The 22,163-nt window shown below is 35.1% G+C and overlaps 1 protein-coding gene across 1 annotated transcript in view; it reads left to right on the forward strand.

Moving 5' to 3' along the window:
• LOC135363099 (alpha-mannosidase 2-like) overlaps positions 1–22,163 on the forward strand; it is a 143,445-nt gene that overhangs the window by 55,858 nt on the left and 65,424 nt on the right. Inside the window, exons 9-12 of the mRNA XM_064583784.1 lie at positions 5,035–5,237; positions 8,805–8,987; positions 13,295–13,409; positions 14,617–14,684. Coding sequence (XP_064439854.1) covers positions 5,035–5,237; positions 8,805–8,987; positions 13,295–13,409; positions 14,617–14,684 — 569 coding nt within the window. The remainder of the gene's footprint in view (positions 1–5,034; positions 5,238–8,804; positions 8,988–13,294; positions 13,410–14,616; positions 14,685–22,163) is intronic.

The following is a 22,163-nucleotide window of genomic DNA, read 5'->3' on the forward strand; positions in this document are numbered from 1 at the left end:
CAATAATTCAATATTATCATATATCCAGATAGATTCAGATTTTCCTGATCACATACAGGCATTTTTTTTAAAGCATATGTTTCATGAGTCAGGATTCAAACAAGAGTCCTATATTAGACCCTATATGAGAAAATTACCCAATGTGTTTATTATATTCACATACTAACCTATGAGACAGTAGAATATTTGTGGAAATACTACAGAAAGGAAGAGATGTTACTGTTTAGGAAATTAGAAAGCTGATGATAGGTCACATTTTATGTAGGGAGAATTCAAGTTTATTAAGTAAATGTAAATAATATTAAATAGTTAAATAAACTTAAATAAAATGCCAGGTGTATTCAAGATACTTACAACTGAATTTCTACCAAATTATGAACTTTAGGTCTATGTTTAAATCATCTCTATAATCTCCTCAAAGATGAAGCTGATACACAAACATTTACTTAGGGGATGGCATATGCAGATGGGTATTTTATCCCTAAGTACATCTTCCTAGTGAATGGTTTTGAGATCCATAAAAGGATCTACCACTCATTCTAAAGAATTAAAGTACTGATTTTTGTATTTTACCTATTTCCTTCTTTGCCCAGTAGGGCAATTTGTAAAGTCACTTTAAAAAGCATCCAACTCTTGATTTTGGTTCAGGTCATGGTCTCAGGGTCACATACTTAAGATTTCCTTCTTGTATCATTTCAAAAGAAAAAACACTAACCATGATGATAGAAGGGAAAATAAGGTTACTTTTGTAAGATTTGGCAATGATTTGAATGAGCGGGGGGGGGGGGGCAGGGGGAGGGGAGAGAGAGACTCTCAAGCAGACTCTGTACTGAGTGCGGAGCCCAATGTGAAGCTCATTCTCATGACCCTGAGATCATGACCTGAACCAAAATCAAGAGTTGGATTTCTTAACCAACTGAGCCATCCAGGCGCCCCACAGTATATTCAATTTTAATACTGTATATTATCTTTAATATCCATTTGATAAATACATCACAATTTGTCCATTGTATTATTGATGGACATTTGGGTTGTTTCCAGTTTTTGTGTATTACAAATAAAGCCATTTTGAATATTTTGTGCATGTTTTTATATACATGTATGTGAATTTATGTGGGTATAAAATGGGATAGAAATTTTTGGTCATGGGTATGCACATGTTCAACTTCAGTAGATATTGCCAAATGGTATCCCAAAATAGATGCACTAGTCGTTGCATTGTATGACAATTTCAGTTGCTGTACTTCCTTACTCAGATTTTTTGTTAGGATTTTTTTTTCATTTTTAATTTTTATGATCGATATGATGGTTTTATTTTATATTTCCCTGGTAGTTAATGAATTGAACCTCTTTTCATAAGTTTATTGCCATTTAGGTATCCTCTTTTGTGAAGTGACTATTTAAATCTTTTGATGACTTTTCCTTAAATTGGGTTGTCTGTTTATTTTGTACCATTTATAACTCTTTTATATATTTTGGTTTGAGTCTTCCTTCAGATAAAAGTTATACAAATATTGTCTCCCACTATGTGAGCCTGTTTTTTAATTTCTTTCTTAATGCTGTCTTTTGATAAACAGAAATTCTTTGTTTTAATTAAATCTAATATAATAGTATTTTCCTTTCCATGTCATGTTCTGCTTAAGAAATTTTTGTTTATACCCCATAATTATGAAAATACGCTTCCTATGAAGCTGTCCTCCAGAAGCTTTATTGTTTTACCTTCAATATTTAGGTCTGTAATCTGTTTGGAATTGATTTTTTTGTGAATTGTATGAAGACAGGGATCGAGGTGCATTTTTGCCCATATGGGTATCTACCACCATTTATTGAAAAGACCAGTGTGCCCACTTTACTGCAGCATCATCTTTTTCATTAATTTTGAGTGAAACTATTTGTGTGGCTCTTGTATAGACTCTATTCAATTTTGTCTATTTAGTCTCGGACTGTCTTAATTACTATAGTTTTAGAATGGATCTTAATTTCTGATAGCATAAGTCTTCTAATTTTGTTTTCCTTCTCAAGATTGCATTGGTTTTCTTTATAGTTCTGTATAGGTTTAAGATCAATTTTTAAATTTCTACCAAAAAAAGTTGGAATTTTGATTGGCATTGCATTGAACCTATAGATCAATTTGAGTACCGTTAACTTCTTTACAAATATTAGGCCATCCATGAATGTGGTATATTCCATGTATAAAAATACAGTTGACTTTTGCATTCTAACCTTGTACCCAGTAACCTTCATGCATTTCCTTTCTTTCTGGAATTTTTGTCACTCAAGTGTTGGCTGCTTTGATTGTCCTTAGATACCTTCAAACAAAAGCTTTTTTTCTCTCTGTGGTTTATCTAGTATCTGTTCTCTGTAGGATGTTTGAAGTTATTTTGTCCAAGCCAGAAGCTTCAGTTTATTATTTTCTTTTAATGAAAGGAAAAACCCAAGTAAGCAATTGAATTTAGATGGCTAAAAATTGACATTGTACCAACCAAGCCAGTCAGTTTCCCATTGGTCATCACTTATTTAACAATTTATGTATTTTTCTCATATGTTGCTCTGATAGAGGAGTTTGATTATGTTTAAGATTAAGGTTATGTTAAAGATATAATTTGTTGCCTTTTGAAGTAAAAAACATCTACTTTTTTTTTTGGTTATTTGGAATACGTACTTTGAGCTACCAAGAGACTATAGAAAAATTCACTCTTAAATAATTTCTTTTGAAACTACTCTAGGATAGATACAGGATTATATATCAGTCCTTTGAGATTGAATTAAATTTGTGAGAATGCTCACCAGGCTACTTAAATGAACTTTGCCTGGGGCAATTGCCAAGAAGGAAATACTTTCATCTTGGCTAATACCAAAAATTAGTTACAATATTCTAAAAGGGTATACTTTGTTGTTAATATTAACTCTGTAGCATGCCACAGTTCCCTAAAATCTGAAAATGAAGGGAATTTTTGTTATCTCATAGAAATCCCTTTTTATATAGATGAGAAAGTGAGTCAGAAATTTAGATTGTTGAAAATTTTTTACTTTTATCAGTATACTTCCCTGAGCTTGTCTGTACTATTGGGCCTGAAGTTAATGCTGTATTTCTTTGCATTTGTGACCCTCATGGTTATACACACACACACTTATATTCTGCTTCTTAGAATGTGTTAAGTGAGTAATAAATAACACTTAATTTTTGAGTACTTACTATTTGCTATTAACGTTTTCTTTTAGAGAGAGAGCATGCACTTTGGGGGTGCGGGGGCGTGGGGATGGGGAAAGGGAGAGAGAGAATCTTAAGCAGGCTCCATGCCCAGCACAGAGCCCAATGTGGGGCTCGATCTTATGACCCCGAGATCATGACCTGAGCTGGAACCAAGAGTCAGGTGCTTAACCAACTGGGCCATCCAGGCACCCCTGCTATTAACTTTTTAAAGTGCTTCACTTTAGTTAACTTATTTAATTCTCTGAACATTTTCTGGTAGGTACTATAATTATCCCCATTAGAGATGAGGAAACTGAGGCACAAATATATTAACTTGCCCAAGATACATTGTATTTGGTGAAGCCAAGATAAGACAAGGTAATATTGTTGAAAATTGCTTTTCTGTGATGTAAACATAAGGATTTAGAAATAATTATCTATTTTGCTGTTATAAAATTTATTGTGTCACAGGTACATGATAACTTCTATTTGTCTTACTAATATCATCATGTTTCCAGCTGAAATTTTGCCTTTGCAATAGAAAAATGATAGCTAAAACTTAGACCATTATTCCCAGTTGTGTTTCTAAGCATTTTACTTAGAACCCTATTAGCTGTAACACAGACACAGAGACAATATATAAATATGCTCAAAACCACATTGTTAGGTAAATGGTAGAGATGGAATTCAAACCAATGCTATCTGGATCCAGGTTCTGTGCTGTTCTTAACCACTCTTCTAGAGTGCTACTCACTGTTTTTAACTACTCTTTTTTTTTTTTTCTTAAGATTTTATTTATTTGACAGAGACACAGCTAGAGAGAGAACACAAGAAGGGGGAGTGGGAGAGGGAGAAGCAGGCTTCCTGCAGAGCAGGGAGCCCGATGTGGGGCTTGATCCCAGGACCCTGGGACCATGACCTGAGCCAAAGGCAGATGCTTAATGACTGAGCCACCCAGGCACCCCTGTTTTTAACTGCTCTTAATTATTTTTCTGCCACATTGAATTAAAGTAGCTTTTAGTATCTGTGTGTGTGTGTGTGTGTGTATCTGTGTGTGGTAGGAAACAACAAAAATAGCATCTTAATATTCAAAGAAATACATTCCCTGTTAAATTCTCTGTTTATCTCTAAAAACACTGCCTTTTAATATCTGTTTACATGGTGTGGTATAATACTTCTTTTTTCCTTTGATTTATGGAATAGCTTGGGCTCATAAAAATGGATTTATGTTCTGTTAATTTAAATCATTAGTCAAAAGACCTTTTCATTTGAGCAGTCAACCTTGCAGTTCTTGTCACTCTTTGTGTTTTACTTCTATTCAATGTTACCTGCTGGTAGAGAAAGTCCATTTTTTTAATGACCTGCTGTTCTTAAAGTCTCCCTTATGAGAGCTCAAGCAAGGGGGATGGGGAGGCCAGGGGTGTGTATGTGCATATGACATATGAAAATACTTAATGGTTAACCAAACTGTATGTAAATGTTTTATTTTTGCTGCTTCCTCCCATCTTTTATTCATCTCTGAATTATTCTATTCCCTGACCCTTGCACACTTTGAAATTCTGGAGATTGGTAAGGTGTTTTCAGATCCACAGATTTGTATATCTCAGTAGTTCTTCTAACCCCTTAGGGGTGTAAGTTTTATTTTAGTTTAATTTGGGACCTGATGCAAGTGAAAGAGCTACTGTATATTTTTCCCCCTGCTTTTGAGTTTTGTAAAATCTGAGCTAGAATTTCATCTTAACTGGAAAGCGCATCTTAAATATTTACTGTTAACTTTTCCTTTTAGTGCTAGAAGTAATTTTAAGGTAGAGATGAATAAGTGTCACTTTTTTTTTTATTAGATACAGTTTGGGACTTTATCAGATTATTTTGATGCACTGGATAAAGAAGATGTAACCATTAGAAAGAATAGCCAATCCATGTCCCCTGTTCTAAGTGGAGATTTTTTCACTTATGCTGACCGAGACGATCATTACTGGAGCGGCTACTTTACATCCAGACCCTTCTACAAACGAATGGATAGGATATTGGAATCCCATCTAAGGTACAAAATTTACGTTTAGAAAGCTACATTAATTATTCACCTTTTTTATGTGATCATAGCACATAGCATAGCATAGAGTTTTGCATAATATACAACATGTATGCAGTATTGGGATGTGTTTAATGTAATTGTGAAATTTTAATGCAATCAGAGCTATGTCTCTAGTGCATAATCAGATTATTATATGGGCTTTTGTTCTGAAAAAAGCAGTTTATCTGATTAGACTTTCTCTTGTATCTTATGTTTTATATGTTTCTAATTAATTACTGGTATTGTTTGCACACCGTGATAATATCCAGTGGCATTGTTATGTGTGTCTGCAGGTCAGTAGCCAGACAGACTAAATTGCTGGAAACAAGCAAGGGTCACAAGGAACAAACAGGGCCTCTCTGTGGCTAAAATGTGGGCCTCAAAGTACACAATCTAAAACTAATGCATTTTATATGTGGGAGAACTTCAGAGGCTCCACCTCAGTTCTTATTTATTGAAACATAGTTCTATAGGTGTGATTCTCTGCTTAGAAGAGCAAAACTTGAAAGAGATGAGAACTGATGGCGGCAGAGTGATTGGCTGAAAAAGCATAGTGACAGGGAGAAAGCAGAAAAGTCAGGAGAAAACAAAAACGCTCTAACCAGCGTTGTCCAGTAGAACTTTCAGTCACTGTCCAACAGAACTTTCTGCAGTGGTAGAAATCTTCTGTTTCTGTTTTCTGCACTGTTTAGTATGGCCACTTGCCACATGTAACTGTTGAGCACTTGAAATGTGACCAGTGTGGCTGAGGAAGTGAACTCTTAATTTCCTTTAATTTGAGTTGATTTAAATGTAAATAAATAATCACACGTGGCTAGTAGCTATCTTTGTGGGTCCTGTTGCTTTTTGGTAAGGATGAACCACCCTGGGGACTCCTGGGGCTCTCTCTATGTGTGTGTAGCGTGGGAGCTTAATTCATTTTCGTGATGAGTTCACTTTCAGCTTAGTTCAGATCATGAATTCATGATGATTAATTTTCATGATGAATCTCAGTATTAAAAATAAAAAGTCATGTTATATCTACCTTCTTCTCCGTACTGGTAGAAATAGTACATTTTGGAAAGCCCTTTTATAAAGATCATGAATTTCTCCCAGAGTTGTACTTTGGTATAGTAGTGTGTTTTTTTTTTATTTTTACTGTTTCATGCTGTCAGCATTATTTCAAAAGCCTGATCTTTGCCTTTTTTTTGGGATATTCACAAATGTGCCAGATGGATACATATTCCTGTATTTGTAATAAAATAGTATTTCTATATTAGAGAGATTGATGCATTCTTGCCCAATAGAATATTAATTCTCTATTATGTTACTCTAAACTACCTATGATAAAAACAGAGAAAGTACTAAGTAATGTAGAGATTCTTTTGGACTACTGCACTTTTTTAAAAGTGTCAACTATTTTTTAGTGACAAAGAGTTACAAATATTGATTCAATTTTAATTTATTGAACATATTTAAGGTGAAGTACTTAGTGTGAGTAATAATATATTTTGAAAATTCTGCTTTAAAATAAAATGACAAAAAACCATATAATAATGACAAATTTCAAAATGTAATCAACTTACTTGAAAATAAGTTTATTGTCTGATTATAGATATTTCATCTTGATGCTCATTTGTAAAACATTTGGATAGGATAGAAGAGTATAAAGAAGAAAATATTTTTTAAACCCCCTTTTTACATTTTGGGATATCTATATGTATAGGTACTCTTTGCAAAGCCAGGAATATGTGCTATGGGTATAGATGAACATATATACACAATTTCTTTAATTCAAACTTAGTGTTTCTCCTGCCATGAATTTTAGAAAGATTAGAATTTAAAGGCAGAGATTATTTAGTATCTTCTAATTATTTCAAAATTTAAAACAATTCTTTTTTTTTTTTGAGTACTTTAAATTTATCCTTTTCCTTATATTGTGATACATTTTCAAGCTGCCTTGGTTTTCTCTCCATCCTTCTTAATATGTTTGGCATAAAGAACCTTCTTAAACTTTTTACTTCATCAAGCCATCTCTTTTTTTTTTTTAAGATTTTATTTATTTATTTTTAAAGATTTTATTTATTTATTTGACAGAGAGAGACACAGAGAGAGAGGGAACACAGCAGGGGGAGTGGGGGAGGGAGAAGCAGGCTTCTCGCTGAGCAGGGAGCCCCATGTGGGGCTCGATCCCAGGATCCTGGGACCATGACCTCAGCTGAGGGCAGACGCTTAACGACTGAGCCACCCAGGCACCCCAAGCCATATCTCTTTTTTAAAGAACTTTTTCGAAACCTGTCTTGAACCATATCCTCTGATGAAAAAAATAAAGCATGAAAATGATAAGTCCCCATATTCTTGCTCAAAAACTACTCGTAAGCCCAAGTGTTTTTTCTTTAAAATAAACGAGAAGCGACAGCATATGTTTTATCACCTTTCAGTTTATATTGTTACTTTCCCTCTAGTTGTCGAATGTTCTCATTCAGCACAGAGACTAGCTGTTGTCACTGAGCTGTCAGGCCATCGCTTTCTGCCTCTCCTTCACTGTTAGTCTCCCACTCATGTGACCATTTCTGCACCGTCTCTCCTTTAATGTATGTATGTGAGAGTGAATGGCTTTCTGGTGATGAAGTTCCTGGTATGTGTCTGGGCTGATCTTGGAGAAAAGAAAGGGCAGCAACCATTATCCACTTTTTACTGCTGTTTCGAGCTTTTTTTTTTTTTTTTCACTATGTTATACATAAGTATACCTGTCTCGCTGCCAGTGGGTACTGGCTTCTTTCCAGGACCATCTAGAACAAGCGCCCTTTATATCAATTTAGACATGATGTTCTCTGATGATTGATAATCTAGATATATTAGATGGATACCTAGATGGTTTTATAGGAATGTTTATTATCAATATCTTTTTTATCAATTGTGCTGAAATGTGGATTTTTTTTTTCTTTTTTTTATTCTTATGTTAATCCCCATACATTACAACATTAGTTTTAGATGAAGTGTTCCATGATTCATTGTTTGTGCATAACACCCAGTGCTCCATGCAGAATGTGCCCTCCTCAATACCCACCACCAGGCTAACCCATCCTCCCACCCCCCTCCCCTCTAGAACCCTGTTTGTTTTTCAGAGTCCATCGTCTCTCATGGTTCGTCTACCCCTCCTATTTCCCCCGCTTCATTCTTCCCCTCCCGCTACCTTCTTCTTCTTCTTTTTTTTTCCTTAACATATATTGCATTATTTGTTTCAGAGGTACAGATCTGAGATTCAACAGTCTTGCACAATTCACAGCGCTTACCAGAGCACATACCCTCCCCAGTGTCTATCACCCAGTCCCCCCATCCCTCCCACCCCAACCCCCACTCCAACAACACTCAGTTTGTTTCCTGCGATTAAGAATTCCTCATATCAGTGAGATCATATGATACATGTCTTTCTCTGTTTGACTTTGAAATGTGGATTTTTTAAAAAATGCATTTAAAAATTGTATCAGTACCACATATTTTAAATAGTAAATGTTTGTTTTGAAATAAGAATTAATGACTGTTTTATACAATTAGGGCTGCTGAAATTCTTTACTGTTTCGCCCTGAAACAAGCTCAGAAATACAAGATAAGTAAATTTCTTTCATCATCCCATTACATGGCACTGACAGAAGCCAGAAGAAATTTGGGACTGTTTCAACATCATGATGCTATCACAGGAACTGCAAAAGATTGGGTGGTTGTGGATTATGGTACCAGGTAATATAATTATTAAAAAGTGATTATAAAACAATTTTTTTTTTAATTTTGGGTCACAGGCTTATATCTTTGATGAAATTGTTAATGTACATCAGACCATATCAATAATGACATCCCTTATAAGTATTGCTATAGAAAAACAACATCAATATTCAAAGCATTTTTCAAGAATTGTATTGAGAATGTACTAGCTGTCCTAACTTTTTATTGCAGTGCATTTCTGCAAATGGAGTAGTAAAACATTATTATAAAGCTGATTCTGTTTTCTCCCAAGTATAATGTGGTAATTGGGGTTACCTTGTTGACCAGGGATTTGGTATCAAATAAATCATAGCTATAATCCAAGGAGATAAAGAGCCATACTTGATTGTATAGCAGTTTAATTTCATCCTATTTCATATCCAGTTGTTCTCAGCCTAGAGTTTAGCCAGGAAGTAGAAGAACCTAGAAACTTTGACATATATAGATGATATAAGGAATTGGGATGAGAAGGGTTGGCTTGGGTATTGATATCAAAACCATCTTCAACTCTTAGAAGGTCTGTGAGATGAGTGAGGGAGGGGAAGCTCAGTTATTTTCACATTGCAGGATTGGAAACAGTGAGTACAGGCTTTAGCTCAGAACAGCAGGAGACTTTGTAAATAGTGCTTCCCAATAATCAAAAGGCTTACCTTTTGTGATAGTGAGATTTCCATCATCATGCCCTAGTTTGGGTAACCATTCATTAGGATCATTGTAGAGGAGATTCCTATGTTGGGGAAGGAGTTTTGACTATTATTTCATTATGGCTTAGTTATTATTTCTTCCAGATTTTTTTCCTATCAAAAATGGTGTACTTCAATAATATTTTAAAATTGTTAAAGTGTGCTCTGATTTTCTTATAATACAGATTTAAGAAGTGAACCTCTTTTTTTAATAAATGCTCTCTCCCATATGTTAAAAGTGTATACAACATATAAAGTCAACATTACAGATTGATCCACAACTGATATCACTAATCATTATAAGTGTTAATTAAAATTTTAGTTATAGTATTTTGACTGCCTTTCTAGATATTTGAAAAACAAATTCTTGAGGTTTCATTAGTTGACTTGAATCCTTGAAAATATATTCATGGTAGCATCTTGAATATCTTCTCAGTTTTCTTGTGGCAAATGTATTTGGCATCTGTTGAGGTTGAGCTGGGCTTAAAATGGAAAACATTCATTGGCTGATAATGATAATTGGTTTTTCTCCCACAGAAGGCATTTTTTAAAATAAGGTCAGATCCTCCATTTTTTTCCTTTTCACCTGCTCCTGTCTTCTTGGTTTATTGAATTTAAAAGTGAGGCTTATATTCAGAAAAGAGTTCCTAAGAGGAAATGAAGAAGTCATTCTCCTATACTGTCTACCTGCTCTCTCTCTGGCTGCCATATTGAAAGAGACTTGGGTACAGGTCATTGAGTTTTTGCAACTGAACATTTTCTATCTCATAACCTTTCCAGAAGGGCTGTCATTAGTTCCTCCATATGTTTGGTTATGCTTTTAGCTTATAAAAACATCACCATACAAAATTGCATCTTAGAGAAAAAAGACAATAATTCTCAAATTATACTTGACATTTGTAAATTTGCTTTGCGAGCACTTCACACTTCATTGAGAAGTCATACACAATTATCAAGTCATTAGCATAGACATTTTAAGTAGGAAATTTCAAAACACAAGTTAGAGAGTTATAAACAAAGAGGCAGCTAGCATTGGGTGCTCTCTTGTTCTTAGACTGTTGACTGTTTATTCAAATGTTGGCAGAAGTGTCCCTGTGAACAAGTGTATGAGTTAAGGATTGCATTTGGCTGCTAGTAATAACAACTTAAAACTGAATAAATCCTATCCTACTTATTTTTATGCCACGTGGAAGAAGTCTGCAGGTCCCCAGTTCAGGTATAGCAGCTCTACAGTGCCGACAGGGGTCCAGACCCTTCTAGCTTTCTCTTCTGCCATCTAAAGGTGATTCTTACTTAGAGTACTGCTCTCAACAGTAGATTGAATGTTTATATAATTATCACCTGGAGAACAAGAATACATCATGGCTATTTGAAGGTTAATTCTAAACATGGCATGAAAAAATGAATTAGAGGGGGACAGTGTTTGTGATGGATGTTCAGCCTAAAAGTGGATAATGGGGCTATGTGTAAGAGAAGAAATGGTAATGAGATCAGTTACAGAAATATTTAGAATTCTGCCTATTTCTATGTTGTAGTTAAGGTAGGTAGGAGAAAAAAATGAACAAAGGGTAAGTATGAGGGCCCATATGTATAGATCAAACTTCACTGACAAACATGATAGTATCTGCCTGAAACAGTAGTAATGATACCAGAGTAGAAAACTGTGATTTCTAAGTGATGGTCCGGTTCAGTGATAATAAAATACGGGCATGTTAGAAAATTAGAGGCTCTGGGAAATCCCACAATGATGAATTGTTGAAACATTAAAATTTTGCTTTACCCAATGTTTCCCAAACTTATTTACTGTGTTTAGTCTTGTTTTGCTTTAAACAGAATGGCTTTATGCATCCTGAGAAAGCATTTGGGGAATACACTACCAGTTCTTAGTGCTTACCTCGTTAGAAGACTGTGCATGTGCCTTTAGGATACAAACATTGATGTGTGGCATTCCCTCAGTTTAAGCTCCAGTGCACTGTAATACATATAAGGTTTTAGCTGATGGAGCACATGACTTTTTTTTTTTTAAAGATTTTATTTATTTATTTCACAGAGAAAGAGACAGTGAGAGAGGGAACACAAGCAGGGGGAGTGGGAGAGGGAGAAGCAGGCTTCCCGCTGAGCAGGGAGCCTGATGCGGGGCTCGATCCCAGGACCCTGGGATCATGACCTGAGCCGAAGGCAGACGCTTAACAACTGAGCCACCCAGGCGCCCCTTCTTTTTTTTTTTTTTTTTTTAAAGATTTATTTCACAGAGAGAGAGACAGTGAGAGAGGGAACACAAGCAGGGGAGTGGAACATGACTTTTATTCTTCAGGTTCTGACAGCCTAATAAAGATTGCCATATAGATAAAAATAAACTTAAATCGAGGGGCTTGTTCCTATAACTGAATTGTAGTCACTCATATTGTCTTTTAGTCTGGTGAAAACACTTGTTATCACCTAGGAAAACATTTGAATAGACTAAGAAACTTAGCTGGATGATGGCCTGAACTCACATGCAGAAGACTTTAACACTATGTATGTATAACACATTTGCATAGTTAATTAACTTACTGATTGTGATCACTTACATCTTTGAAAGTAATCTCAGTGTTCTGCAAAAAGAAGTTATTTTTAATTCTCTTAAACATTTTTTTGTCGTTGCATGCCAACAAAAATGTTCTTAACATGTAGGTCCAAAATTGCGTCCTGTATTGGGGAAAATAATATAATCACTCTATAAACATAATAGATTCAATGGCTGATTGAAAGCATGTTTAGCCAAGTTTTTCGACAGATTTCTTCAGTGGCTTTACTTAGGGTTACCTGTTCTATAAAGGTTTAAATAAACAAGATGGAACTTGAAAAAAAAAAACCTTCAAATTCTTTTCCCACGTGTAGTGCTTCAGCAATAGTTGATATTGTACCAATATTATATTCCAGAATTGATCTTGAGTAGGTTGATTCATACGCATCTCTTTGGTTCCTCAGACATAAAAGTACAATTGGAATACAATTAACAATTTTAATGACCAAGAAAAGTAACAAGGAGAAAGACAATTTCATTATCCAGACCTGTGAAAACTTTCTCTTTTTTTGAACAAGAACATGAAACTAAAGTCAACAAAATATTTATTTGAAGTTTTCAGGAATTTGAGTTTTTTGAAGTATGTATACTGAACGAATATTCTTGTGAGTGACAGTTAATCTCATGCTTTCTTTTGCTGTTTCAACATTTGTTAAAGAATTCTCTAAAGTAAAGGACCAAATCACTTTTTTGGTAACAAAGCCTTAAAGCTATTGGAGTGATCATGTTGAATATTCTTAGTATTTGGCATGATACTTGTAGAAAGTATCGGTAGTTTGATTAAGTTTACACGTTTCAGGTGTATACAGAAAGTTTTCTATTTTAAATGAATCCTTATTAGTGAAATCTTTTGACTAACTTTTTTTTCCTAAGTACTTAGTTCTGGGCAAAGAAGAGTCCGTTCATTATAGCTTCATTATAGGTTTCACTTTGTGAATACAGGATGATGGTGGTTTGGCCATTATTAAAGAAACTGAAAATATTGTATACTGATGTTTGAATTGCTTCTCAGACCAGTAATAATTTTTGGTTCACAGACTCTTTCATTCATTAACGAATTTGAAGAAGATAATTGGATATTCTGCACTACTTCTTATTTTGAAGGACAAAACCTCGTACAACTCTTACTCTTTTGATAACCTCCTAGACATGGTTAGTTGCTACCTTTTATATTATCATAAAAATGTGTGATTCTTTTGTTCTTGATTCAGAAAAGGGGGTGAGAAGCTGAGTGAAAAGAAACCTTGAAAAATAGTGATTTCCTTATACATGATTTGAAAGAATTTGCATCATTTTATATGAAATACCTATGTGTTCTTCTTTCCTGTAAGTGTGTCTGTATTTGATTTATGGTGTATATTTTGTTCTGACTAAATCTAAGCATGAAAACTAATGAACTTCATTATGTGGAACATACAGCTTTGAGAACACTATTAATATGGTACTGTAAGGTAACTAGACGCTGTAATTAGTTATTTTGCTTGGCTTTGATTAGAAGCCCCTGAATTGTCTTCTGGTTTCAGGATGAGCCCATGGAGCGCTGTGAGCAGTGCTCAGATGTGTGTAACAGCAGAGGAGCAGTTGAGGAATTAAAGACTAGCTATTAGCCCCACCTCTGTACCTGATTGCATGGGCCTGAAAAAGCTGCTTAACATCTGTGAGCCCTCATTCATTTATCTGTTAGATGGGATGATTCCTGCCTTGGCTTGTATCGTGGTTAGGATCAGGGGAGCCAATAAAACAGAACATACTCTGAGAGGAAGAATATACTCTTCAGCAGCAAGGAAGAACAGTGGGAAAAATGGGGGATTGCAAACCTCTTTAGACTTCGATTTGGCAACTCAGATGTTTTAAAACTGTAATATTTTATCATTAGAGTCTATTGTGAGCCATAGGCTTTGAAATTTTGCATGTAATTGGAACTTACACATCTGGAATCAGAGATAGTAAGTTCAGTATTTTCATATACTGATGTTTGCAATCAAATTATGGTTACATATTTTCATGTTGAAGTAAAAAATCCAATAAATGGACATACATTGCTTAAGGATATGAAACCTGTGATACAAAGGTAAAATAGTGAAACTTTTTGCAAAATGATCTTTAGAACTTTGATTTACTTGGTTCCTAACTGGACTCTAGTAGTCCGTGTAACACATGCCGTACTGAAGTCTAAAGACACACCCATAAAAATGCACACACACAAGAATTACTTATTTTGAACTTTGATGGACCTTTATGTAGCTAGAAGGAGGACACCATTGTGTCCTTTTTAGGATTTTTGTAAGTACTATTACATAGCTAGTTTTGAAACTTAAGTTTTAAAAGTAAAATAAAAAATTTTTGTTTATTTTTACAGGATTTGAAACAAAACTCACAAGGTTCTCTACCACAAAAAACTGTAATAACACTGAGTGCAGAGCCAAGGTAAATACATAATTTCTCATACACTTTGCTACTGTTCTGACTTGACTTTTTTGCTTTTCATGTTTCTTTTCCCTCGCCAGGATATACTTTGAGGCAGTATTTTGTTTAATAAATTTATTAATTTAAAAAAATTTTTTGAAGAAATGGATTTTTCTCCCATGACTGTCATGTTCAATGTTAATAGTTAACACAGTGTTTGATACATTAATTGCTGAATGAACAATTACAACTATTTTTTTACAGATATTTGGTATGGGATCATAAATATGATTTATGATTATGTTTTTTCTTAACCCTTTGTTAACTTATCTTTTCATTGATCCCCGATCCCATTTTTAAAATGAAGGAAGAAACTTAATTATGAAAAGTTCCTACTATAAATTGCTTACTAGATAACTGTCATTGTGCTGGCCAGACTGTCTCATTTTGGCATTGTGGATTTATGTTAAGGCAAATGGGAAGGGTGTTCAGTTGACCTGAAAATGGGGCGATTAATTGGTGGCTGCCTCTGATTTATAAAGAAATGTTTTGTGTTTTTATTGGTAATCATTTAACCAAGTCTTCTGTTTTAAATGACCAAATATCACTAGGTCAGTACCCACTATCCCCAGATACACACTATATTCTTATATAATATAACTTTTTGCTATCTAAATTGAGAAATTTAGTATGTACAAATTGTAGGATAAAAAAATAATTGTAAAGGATAATTCATGATTTTAGGTATTCTTTATTAGAATTATTTTAAAATAAATGGAATCAAAGTATTACAGAAAATTTACAATTGCTAATAAAATTGACATTTTGGTTACTCAGAAAATAAAGCCTTAGTTTGCTAAATCTCTTCAGGAAGTAGAGACTTAAAAATGTATACAGCTCATACCTTAGAACAAGAAGACAGGTATTTTTTAGTAACACTAAAGTATCACTAAAGTAATGGTAAAGAAATCCTACATTTCTTTCTTTTGGCCAGAAAAAGAAGGGATTAACTGGAAAAGACAGTTTAAGTCTCAACTTTGAAGTCCTGTTGCAGGCTTAACAGCTTTCAGGTTGCCAAGTCATAAGAGAGTAATGATACTCCCATTACAAAATGTTTTCTTTGTCTTAAAATATGTAATATTTTGATGTAGTTGAGGTTGTGTGGCTGTTCCTTAACTATTTTGCCCCTAATAAACTCTGGTATTAGGCATAATCCCCCTTTTTCTATTTTGGTAGGGGAAGATCTTTGTTTCTGCTGACTGTAAGAATGCCTTATGCTTGCTATAAATAATTTATGCCCCTTCCCCACCCCATTAGTCTTCCTCTGGGTGAATGGTAGGGTGGGTGGGATGGAGCCCTAATGGGTTACAAACCCTATGGCTTTTCTTCTTCCTCTATTGTCCTTGCTTTAGCCAGGAGTAAGTGGTATTTTAGCTCTACTTATGCTGGAGGAAGAAAGGAGATCCAGGTGTATTAACTAAGAAGAAATATATTTTGAGCTTTAATATTGAGGAGTTTTAATTATACATCAACGTAAATAGCATTTTGGGGACTATTAGTAAAATGATTGCTTTCTGATATTTCCTTTTAAACAGTTTGTATTTAAATAGTGTTCTTCATCTTAATATTACTCCTTCACAGTTCTTTTCTACCAAATGTCAGTGCTACTACTGTTTCTGTAGTTAGGTGAATTGGGAGTACTTAGGATTGTCAAGTTCTTATTTGTATCTTTATTATCTGTTTTGTACTTGAGGACCTCATGAATAGAACTACTTATAGTTCTGGTTTTAAAATCTATATTTTACTTGTTAGCCACAAATAATCTGAGCTGATCTCTCAACAAAATCAGAGAAGAATGGAGGAATGACAGTGGCCTTTAAAATGGAAGAATTTCATAGTTTTATTTAGCAGATACTGAAAGTGATATCATTGCACTTCTCAGTCTTGAAGTTGAAAGTTTCAGGAGTATGGTCATGAGTCTTTCTCATGTTCTTCATGAGTCCCTATATAATGATCTAAGGCTTAGCATTATTTTGGCGATAAGAATAATTCTTGTTTGAGCAACAATTTATTAATCTAAATAAAACATGCATTCTCAGTGAGAGAGACATCCTCCTTAGGAGGGTAAAAATTGGTTCTTGGGGAGTTTGAAAAAAAGTATTTTTTTAAATATATAAAGCATAAAAATAGTACTCAATAGTACAATAACAGATATACTTTTAAGTGTATTAAAATGGTATGGGGGGATGATTAACAAAAAATGTCTAAAGAGTCTTTAAGGAGTTATGTGAAAAGTCTGAGAAATACTGATCTAACTCACACAATTTCATAGCTATTTTTTTTTAAGTTTTTATTTATTTGACAGAGAGAGACACAGCAAGACAGGGAACACAAGCAGAGAGAGTGGGAGAGGGAGAAGCAGGCCTCCCGCTGAGCAGGGAGCCCGATGTGGGGCTCAATCCCAGGACCCTGGGATCACAACCCAAGCCAAAGGCGGACACTTAATGACTGAGCCAGCCAGGTGCCCCTAACTCACACAATTTCAATAATACATGTAAATGAATTTGATCATGCTGTTTGGCAACATTAGTTATAGCTATAACCTAACATAAGTTAGTTTGGGAGTCTTTAAAAAGGAGTGGCTAATCTGCTCATGGGGATGTGGTACATATCTGTGAGCCTGATTGAGTTCACAAGGTTGGGTAAGCTCTATAGTATATGCATTCATAGTCTTTATGTGGAAAGAAGGTATAATTGAGAGTTAAAAGTTAGGGCACCCTGAACAAGTCATAAATTTTCTAGCCTTAAATAATCCTTTAATGTACCGAGGTGTTTCTTTTCCTCCAAGGCCCAATTGTAAAAAAAAAAAAACTGTAGTACAAAGATTTACAGGATTAGGGACGTGGAGGACATAGAGGATGGAAGGTAAACTCCTAGGACAGGCAGGGATTTCAGTCTCCTTTCAGTGTTTAGTACTTGAGGCAGGATGGAAGCAAATATCACCGCAGCCCAGGACGCCAAATCATGTGTTTTGACAACGTGTGAAGGAACTTTGTTTTTTAAATGTGGATAATTTGAAATGCCATGGAGTATACAACTAAAATCTGAAACTTCTGTAAATCTGAAAATTTAACTTTTCAAGTAGAAAACTTTTAGTTTGAGAGCAATTTATTCAAACCCATTACAAATTTACCATTAAGTGCTTTTAATGTTTAACAAGGCATTTATTGGTAAGGGATTTTTGGCCAGAAAAAAGAAGGGATTAACTTCAAATGAAACCACCAACCATGTGGAGACACAAAAGAAGTCCTTGTTTTTGGGGCTTGGGTGACTTTAGAGTATCAAACAGATATTAAAAGTACTCAGTTCCAGAAAAGGCACTCAGTACCTCCATTGTCATGTGCTTGTTGTAATGGTTCTTCCTGGATGGCTGCCCAGCACCTCTAATTTAATTTCCTCTTGTTTTCTCCACGTGTGCTTTCTTTTTGGATCCTAATCTTTATTAATAGCATCATTCTCTTTTTGGTTGTCTAGGTGCTGAAAAATAGTCTTTATATGGAAAGCAGGTACAATTAAGAGTTAAGAGTTAGGACACCCTGAACAAGTCATAAATTTTCTAGCCTCTAGAACCCACTTTGACTTCTACCTTTTCTTGTTCTTTTAAGTTTCATCAGCTGGAAAGTGTTTTGGATTTTCCCCTCTGCTCATCTCTGACATTCTTCGTCTCCTGTCTTCCTATTACTTTCTGGTTTTAAGGCCTCTATTATGATTTTTTTTTTAAATGTTTTACTTGAACTACTGCAATGACTTCCTGCTCTTCTGTCTTCAGTTTCTCTCTGCCCCTAATTTATTGCATGTAGCTGTCACAGGAATCTACCCATAGCGGAACGCAAGAAAGACACCTGGGTGGAAGCAGCAAGGCTTCTAGGACCTAGCCTCAGAACTCCTAGAAGGTCCTTTCCACTACATTCTTAGTGAAGCAAGTCACTAGCGTCAGCCAAGATTCAGGGGGAGGGAATTATTCTCCATGACTTGAAGGGAATGATGGCAGTCATCTTTGGAGACGGTCTACCACAGTTTATCCACTGGCCACTACAATTCACATACAATTCACCATGTGCACAATATTCCACCTCCTCCCATGATGCCAAAGTGCCATCCCATTATGGTACTGGCCTCAAATTTTCATCTAAATCAGATCCAAAATGACTCAATCATGTAACTGGGAATTGATGTTTTCTTATTTCTCTCAGTATAATAATTATTTGAAGTTAATTCTGCTAGACTGTAAACTCCTTGACAGTAGGAACTATTTCTTTTATTTATTTCTCCCACCATGCCTGTGGAATTGCAGTCAACATAGTAAGAATTGAATAAAGACTTGTTGAAATACAATTAATTACTGATTGAAGAGACTATTAAACTTCAGACACCAGATATGCGTAGACATTCTACGTGAAGATGTGGTATCCTGGTATATCTTCTCTCCAAATAGTTCTTTCATCTAGTATTTGGAGTTTGGATGCCAGAGGGCTTCTGAATACACTAAATAATACTACAAGCAAAAATAAATAACAACTCAAAGCTTTGAATTTGCTCAACATTTGGATAACTGTTCATTGGAGATTATAGAGTTTCATACCATGGGACCTGAAAAATTTTAGGTTGCCTCTCAGCATCATTGCATTCTTACAGAATTACCTTTGTTGAGATTGCTTTCTTGAAGGCTCTTTAGAATGGGTGGGTTCAAAAGATACTCCCAAATATCTAAATGAGTTGACTTGATCAGATGACTTTTTTTCTTTTTTAGATTTTATTTAAATTGAAGTTAGTTAACATACAGTTTATTATTAGTTTCAGAGGTAGTATTTAGTGATTGATCAGTTGCCTATAACACCCAATGCTCATTACATCAAGTGCCCTCTTTAATGCCCATCACACAGTTACCCCATCCCCCCCACGTCCCCTCCAGCAACCCTCAGTTTGTTCCCGGTAGTTAAGCATCTCTTGTGACTTGCCTCCTTCTCTGTTTTTATCTTATTTTATTTTTCCTTCCCTTCCCCTATGTTCATCAGTTTTGTTTCTTAAATTCTAGATATTAGTAAAATCATGGTATTTGTCTTTCTCTGACTAACTTATTTCACTTAGCGTAATACACTCTAGTTCCATCCACATTGTTGCAAATGGCAAGATTTCATTCTTTTTGATGGCTGAGTAATATTCCACTGTGTGTATGTATGTATATATACATACACATCTTCTTTATTCATTCATCAGTGAGTGGACATTGGGGCTCTTTCCGTGTTTTGGGTACTGTGGACATTGCTGATCAGATCAGTTTTTACACACAAGACTTTCTGTTGTTGCTGACTTAGAGTATTTGCCTGATTCTGCATTTTGTGTTTTTAATGTTGTTATCACAAACCATTCTTCTCACAGTAATTATCTATTAGTGTAATGGCATTCAAGACTTTAAATCATTTTTTCATCTGTTACCATATCATCAGTGTATTTTTAGACCAAATCACACTGTATCTAATCTTCCTACCAGTTGTTTAAACGTAAGTTTTAAATGAAGTAACCAAATTCACAGCCGTACAGTTATTGTTTGGAGTGGAATTTCTAGGGAAATGGAATTCTCACCATTCAGATTCTGGCAGTGTTATTTATTATAATATAGACCTGGTAGAGTCATTTATAGCTCAAGAACTGAGCTGAGATTCCGCTACTTGAACGAAAGTGGTTCTAATCTGAGCACGTGGCGTCTCCTGAGAGAGCTGTGAACGTCACGATGCACCTTACTTTGTACCTGGTGGTTTTTCTTGGGGGAGCTGGAACAGTGTTAGCAGTGATAACTGTGATGAGTAGTGTAAGAACTGTGCTTTATTGCTCATGGATCGTAACAGTGTGAGCTCAAATCTTGTCATGCACTAGAAAACTAGTACAGAAATGTCTTCACATTAGTTAGCAGAAAAACAAATGTACAAAGTCACAGAGATTGAGGGTTTCTGTCCTTGATAATGAAGGGCTGCCTTTTAACATTATCCCAAGGGAATTTAAAGTAATAATAGAATACATGATTTGACTAGGATTTGACTCTCTGGATCCTCTGCAGGTTCTGTTATTATGAGAGACTTTAGAACTTTTCCTTTAATGGGGCAATTGTTAACTGAGAGTACTGGAGACTCTTAAAAATAAAAAACTGAGTTCTAGTCTAGTAGAGGTCTGTCTGGGTATTAATAGCATAGTCTATTTAAGAGTTAATGCTCATTACTGGTTTTGAAGGCGTTCCTAAACTCTCCTCTGAGATGCTTTTTTGTTTAAGTATTTCTTGCTTGTGAAAGGTGTTTGTGTGTTTTCATCTATGTTGCATCTGAGTTACATTTTATTCATTTTGACTTGTTTCAAGATATAGATTGTGACCGGTTCTCCAATTATCCAGAAACACGTTTCAGCCTGTGTGTAATGTGGGATATTTTTAGAAAGGATGTCTCACCCAAAAGACTTGAGTAGAATATAGTACATTACTTTAAGTAACCAAAAACTTCCTAGGGAGTTGGGGATACTTTCAACATGATATATTAGTTAATTTTATGTTATAACTAGTTTTAGAGCAATCATGTCTGGATCACAACATCAAATAATCTTATCTGGTGTTTGCCATTCTAAATCGGTCATTCGCAGGCTTGTCTTTTGCCTGACTTTTTCCAAGGAGATATAAAGGTCTCTGGGGGAGAGAATAGAAAAGGCCCTACCTTTCCCACAACAGTCTCCCTACCCTTAACATTTCTATTTATTTTATGATATCAGAAATGATGAGTATTAATTCCAGAAATACTGTTTCAGCCTTACATTGACTTAGATGAATAACGCCTATTCTATGAAAAAACAAAAAAGTTGACACTTTGTTTTATGTGATGGCAGACTAGGGACTCTGAGACTGACTCTCTCAATTTCCTATTAAAACTCACGAAAACAAAGATGATGATCAACAATCAGAGGAACACCAAATCTTGGTTTGACAGTCAGCCTATTGCCACAATTTAAGATATCCACAAACTATAAAGTTGATCAACTGGACTGGAAAATACAATTACTCACTGACCAGTGGTAAACAGTTAGAAATAATAGCTACATTGCAGGTCTCTAGAAGCAGGTGTGGAGATTGATTCCTTTTCCTTTTTATAATGTCTACCCCCAAAGCTTTGAAATTTGTGTACCTACCACCTAGAACAGAGAACTAATATTTTAATACAGGGACAGGGCTACTTTTTTGAGGCTGTTAAGGAGATAAAGTAACTATTCTTTTCATTCTCTCTTCCTAAGATTTCTGTTAACCAATCTCCATTTAATTGGCCAACTAGATCAACTGATTCACTCCATTCCTTTTCTGTGCCCATGATAGCCTGACCTTGTCCCTAACAGGCCACTAGCTAGGGAAACTGGTACAATTCTCTCCCTCTGGTCTTTCCATTGAATTGTATGATTATCATGAAACAA

The sequence above is a fragment of the Mirounga angustirostris genome, unplaced genomic scaffold, assembly GCF_029215605.1.
Source record: "Mirounga angustirostris isolate CCGP_5_RB_7025 unplaced genomic scaffold, mMirAng1.0.hap1 SCAF_18, whole genome shotgun sequence".
In the NCBI taxonomy this organism is placed as follows: domain Eukaryota; kingdom Metazoa; phylum Chordata; class Mammalia; order Carnivora; family Phocidae; genus Mirounga; species Mirounga angustirostris.